The sequence below is a fragment of the Coregonus lavaretus genome (genome assembly GCF_964263955.1).
Source record: "Coregonus lavaretus genome assembly, contig: HAP1_SCAFFOLD_4071, whole genome shotgun sequence".
In the NCBI taxonomy this organism is placed as follows: Eukaryota; Metazoa; Chordata; class Actinopteri; order Salmoniformes; family Salmonidae; genus Coregonus; species Coregonus lavaretus.
The window spans coordinates 47,986-53,162 of NW_028160908.1; the positions used below are offsets into that span (position 1 = coordinate 47,986).

Sequence of the window (5,177 nt, forward strand, 5' to 3'; positions counted from 1 at the left end):
TATACTGATAACAAGTTCAAACAGGTGCCATTAATACAGGTAACGAGTGGAGGACAGAGGAGCCTCTTAAAGAAGAAGTTACAGGTCTGTGAGAGCCAGAAATCTTGCTTGTTTGTAGGTGACCAAATACTTATTTTCCACCATAATTTGCAAATAAATTCATAAAAAATCCTACAATGTGATTTTCTGGATTTTTTAAAATCAATTTGTCTGTCATAGTTGACGTGTACCTATGATGAAAATTACAGGCCTCTCTCATCTTTTTAAGTGTGAGAACATGCACAATTGGTGGCTGACTAAATACTTTTTTTCCCCACTGTATTTTGGTAAAAATACTTTCCACATACTAGACATAAAAGCATGAGCAGTGCCTATGTCATCTGTTCCACTATACATGCTATTATATTAACCTACAGGCGTAACATTTCACACATGTTCACTGTCTAACAACCATGTTCGCTAAAAAAATAAATACTATTTATATGTACATATGTGTCAAACATACAACATGGGGTACTGACTCACAAAAGTGTGAAAACATAAAAGCATCAAAACGTTAAAGCAGACAAATCCTCATAGAAGCTGGTGTCAGTCTGTTGTTCTTCAATTCTTCCTCATCACTGGAAAATATTGCAGCTTTTACAATAGCCTATAGCCTACTGACGAGTCCAAACATGCCACAACACATTTCTAGGTTTACAGTTTCTCCTCCTTCTGTCCCTGTGCAGAAGAGTAGTAGGGGGAGAATGATGTAATGTCATACTGTGATATTTATTATGTTTGATCCTTCAAGATTGACAGCCATATTGCGTGTGTTTCAGAAGCTGTATCAGTGTCAAGTGCTCATTTTATTGAGGCCCTGCATAACGATGAAAGATAATCACAACTGGTTTCCTTTAGAATGAAAAGGGAAATAAATTGTCCAAAACTGCAGTGAGTACTATTTCCATAGGGTGTATATTAAAGCATATCAGTAGTTGGATCAGACCTTCAACTGTTAAAGAAAATGTTATAGATATATATCAGTGTCTCTCTCCACTTCTCAAACATAGCTGAAGATGAGCAGGGTGAAGGAGAGGAGGCAGGATGTTAGTGTGTAGCACTGTGAGAGCCCTGTGGTGCCACTGAGGGGCGAGGTGGTGGCAAACACAGCCTCTGTCACGTTCCAGGGCAGAGGAAGGTTACAGATATTCCCCTCACAGCACGCTGTACAGACCTAAGGAGACAAGTAGAAACATTAGATACAACACTTGTTTCCGTTCTCTCTCTCTCTCTCTGTCTCTCTCTCTCTCTCTCTCTCTCTCTCTCTCTCTCTCTCTCTCTCTCTCTCTCTCTCTCTCTCTCTCTCTCTCCAGCTCTCTCTCTCTCTCTCTCTCTCTCTCTCTCTCTCTCTCAGCTCTCTCAGCTCTCTCAGCTCTCTAGGGGAATCAATAGCAGTTTTCCTGTCATTTTTACTAACAGACATATGGCCTTTAGTATAGCCTTCGACAGACATAGCCTATAGTCTTGAATATGGCGTTTACTTCTAAAGGGAAAGCTCCTTTTGAAGTATTTCACACATCCTTTCATAGAGTTAATGTCCAACTTTTATATAAGGGTCAAGCTCTATCTCTTCCTGTTGCAGGCTCTCTCTCTCTCTCTCTCTCTCTCTCTCTCTCTCTCTCTCTCTCTCTCTCTCTCTCTCTCTCTCTCTCTCTCTCTCTCTCTCGTTGTGAGGACACACCTTTCATCAGGGAATGGCAGCGTACTGAAAGAGCAGTTTCAACTCTTCTCTTGATCTTATTTGGAGGAACTCAAAAGCACCGTTAAGTGGTGGTGACTGGGACAGGGCCGTAACATAAAGCCATGTTCACATAGTCTGACCCTGGCTCTGACCCCACTCCAGCTTTGACCGCAACCATAGCTTGAGATCCGGCCATAAACTTTACCCTGTTGGAGGCACTTTACCCGGTTGGAGGCACTGTCTATGCAGTGGTGTAAAGTACTTAAGTAAATATACTTGAAAGTACTACTTAAGTCGTTTTTGGGGTATCTGTAATTGACTTTACTATTTATATATTTGACAACCTTTACTTTTACTTCACTACATTCCTAAAGAAAATGATGTATTTTTTACTCCATACATTTTCCTTGACACCCAAAAGTACTTGTTACATTTTGAATGCTTAGCAGGACAGGAAAATGGTCCAATTCACACACTAATCAAGAGAACATCCCTGGTCATGCCTACTGCCTCTGATCTATACACCTGAGTGGCGCAGTGGTCTAAGGCACTGCATCGCAGTGCTAACTGTGCCACTAGAGATCCTGGTTCGAATCCAGGCTCTGTCACAGCCGGCCGCGACCGGGAGACTCATGGGCGGCGCACAATTGGCCCAGCGTCGTCCAGGGTAGGGGAGGGAATGGCCGGCAGGGATGTAGCTCAGTTGATAGAGCATGGCGTTTGCAACGCCAGGGTTGTGGGTTCGTTTCCCACGGGGGGCCAGTATAAAAAAAAAAAAATGTATTCACTAAACTGTAAGTCGCTCTGGATAAGAGCGTCTGCTAAATGACTAAAATGTAAATCTGACGGACACTAAACACACATGCTTCATTTGTAAATTTTGTTGGAGTGTGCCCCTGGCTATCCATAAAAAAGAAAGAAAATGGTGCCGTCTGGTTTGCTTAATATAAGGAATGTTGTATTATTTATACTTTTACTTTTGATACTTAAGTATATTTTAGCAATTATATTTTATTTTGATACGTAAGTATATGTAAAACCAAATACTTTTACTCAAGTAGTATTTTACTGGGTGACTGTCACTTGAGTAATTTTCTATGAAGGTATCTTTACTTTTACACCAGTATGACAATTGAGTACTTTTTCCACCACTGTGTCTATGTCATGACTGAAAAATTCCAAGTCAGAAAATGCCATGCCCAAAGTCAACCACAATAATTATGCCAGAGAAACCCCTACCCCATGTCATTCCATTCTAACCTCCCAACACCAGGCCAAACCATTCCCGTCTTCCCATCTTGAATCTAACCTCCCAACACTATTCCACTTTTTGAATACTCCCCACTCCTCACCCTGGTTCCTTCATGGTCTTCTTCAGAGCATCCAGTAGAGAGGCAGTCTCCCAAAGCCACACACCGCTTTGTCACAGAGACACTGTCCCCCTCCACGTCCATCTTGTGCCGCGTGTAACAATATCTGGCCTCTGGTGAGAATAATAAATATAGTAAATAAGATATATTGACCTGGTAGCTACACTACCACTTTTTGGTTAGCAGGGATGGATAATGAGTTAATTTAGCTTAACGAGGGAGTAAGAATTGAGAGAAAAACTGTTATTTTCTGTTCAGAGGTTGTGGGGTAAAAACACTATAGGCTAACTACATCTGACCCTTTCTTGAATTGAAGCCTCTGCCATACGGTATCTGAATTTACACCCCTGCCATACGGTATCTGAATTGACGCCTCTGCCATACGGTATCTGACCTCCCGAGTGGTGCAGTGGTCTAAGGCACTGCATCGCAGTGCTAGCTGTGCCACTAGAGATCCTGGTTCGAATCCAGGCTCTGTCGTAGCCGGCCGCGACTGGGAGACCCGTGGGGCGGCGCACAATTGGCCCAGGGTAGGGGAGGGAATGGCCGGCAGGGATATAGCTCAGTTGGTAGAGCATGGTGTTTGCAACGCCAGGGTTGTGGGTTTGATTCCCATGGGGGGCCAGTATAAAACAAATAATGTATGCACTCAAGTTGCTCTGGATAAGAGTGTCTGCTAAATGACTAAAATGTAATGTATCTGAATTGTTGCCCCTGCCATACGGTATATGAATTGAAGCCTCTGCCATACAGTATATGAATTGAAGCCTCTGATATACTCCAAAGTGATACATGACTGTATGTCACCTTTAGTATCAAACCCACTAAAACCTGGAGGAAATGCCAACTGTACCACGTTACAGAGTGCATTCCAGGCAGTTTTGGTCAAGCACTGCATCTCTCTATCCAACGATCTATGAGGTTGTTACTCATACAAAGAATGTGTATTTTCTAGGGCTAGGCCAAAGTAACTTATTAGTCAATAAGCGAGTGCTGTAAATCTGCTCGATAGTGGTCGCGCCATGCTAACTCTCTTTATGAGGTTAGCTATTTATGAGTTAAACATGTCAACAGGGTGACATTATACTCAATAATACCCAGGTACAGAGGCCTCCAATGAGCAAACAGAGCGGTAATTTACAACTTTGTTGAAAGCACTCAGAGAAGGAAAGAAGGCCTAATCTAAATACAAAGTAAAAGTAGGTCTATCTGAGAGCAGAGGGAGTGGAGAATTTACACCTTCAGTATTACTTCTTGAGTAGAGCTTGAAGTCATATTGTAATTATCAACAGTGCTGAGAAGAACAATGGTTTGTCCTAGTGGTCTGACTCACCTTGTGGGCAGTACAGGTCTGGCGCCCAGCGATTACACTCATAGTTGTCAGGTGCTTCTTCACAGGTGAAGCACTTGAAGCCGCCTGGGAATGGAGTGGCTGCAGAAACATACACACACTCAGAAGGGGTCATGCACAGGGCACTGGGACAGCCATAACGAATCACCCTAACAGATATAGCCAACAACATATTCAGCCTTGAATAAGCTATGTACAGAGGTCCTGAAACGTTGAATAAGCTATACACTGAGTGTACAAAACATTAGGAACACCTGCTCTTTCCATGATCGACAAACCAGGTGAATCCAGGTTATCCCTTATTGATGTAACTTGTTAAATCCACCTCAGTGTAGATGAAGGGGAGGAGATAGGGTAAATAATAATTTTTTAACTTTGAGACAGTTGAGACATGGATTGTGTATATGTGCCATTCAGGGGGTGAATGGGCAAGACAAAAGATTGGAGTGCCTTTGAACGGACTATGGTAGTAGGTGTCAGGCGCAACTCAATAGCAGGAAGGTGTTCCTAATGTTTTGTACACTCAGTGTATACAGAGGTTCTGAAACGTCAAATAACATTAGCAAGTTCATACCATAAACTGTGTTAATAATATTAGTTTATGATATCTGGACAGAAAAATCTGGAACATCTGGATAAATAAGATGAATAAAAAAGTTTGGAATGCATAGAAGGCCTTATTTTGGATTGGTTTAATACGCTTATAATATGGACTCTGAGATACCATTGTCTG

At 42.1% G+C, this 5,177-nt stretch overlaps 1 protein-coding gene across 1 annotated transcript; it reads right to left on the bottom strand.

Annotated features, from left to right (window-relative positions):
* Positions 1 to 1,027: 1,027 nt before the first annotated feature.
* On the bottom strand, positions 1,028 to 4,525 carry LOC311121320 (ly6/PLAUR domain-containing protein 6-like; the record flags this gene model as incomplete). The annotated part of the gene is made up of 3 exons (XM_084195820.1): positions 1,028 to 1,216; positions 3,076 to 3,206; positions 4,427 to 4,525. Coding segments are annotated over 3 exons (404 nt in total), but the record flags the coding sequence as incomplete, so codon positions are not given.
* Between the last annotated feature and the right edge of the window lie 652 nt (positions 4,526 to 5,177).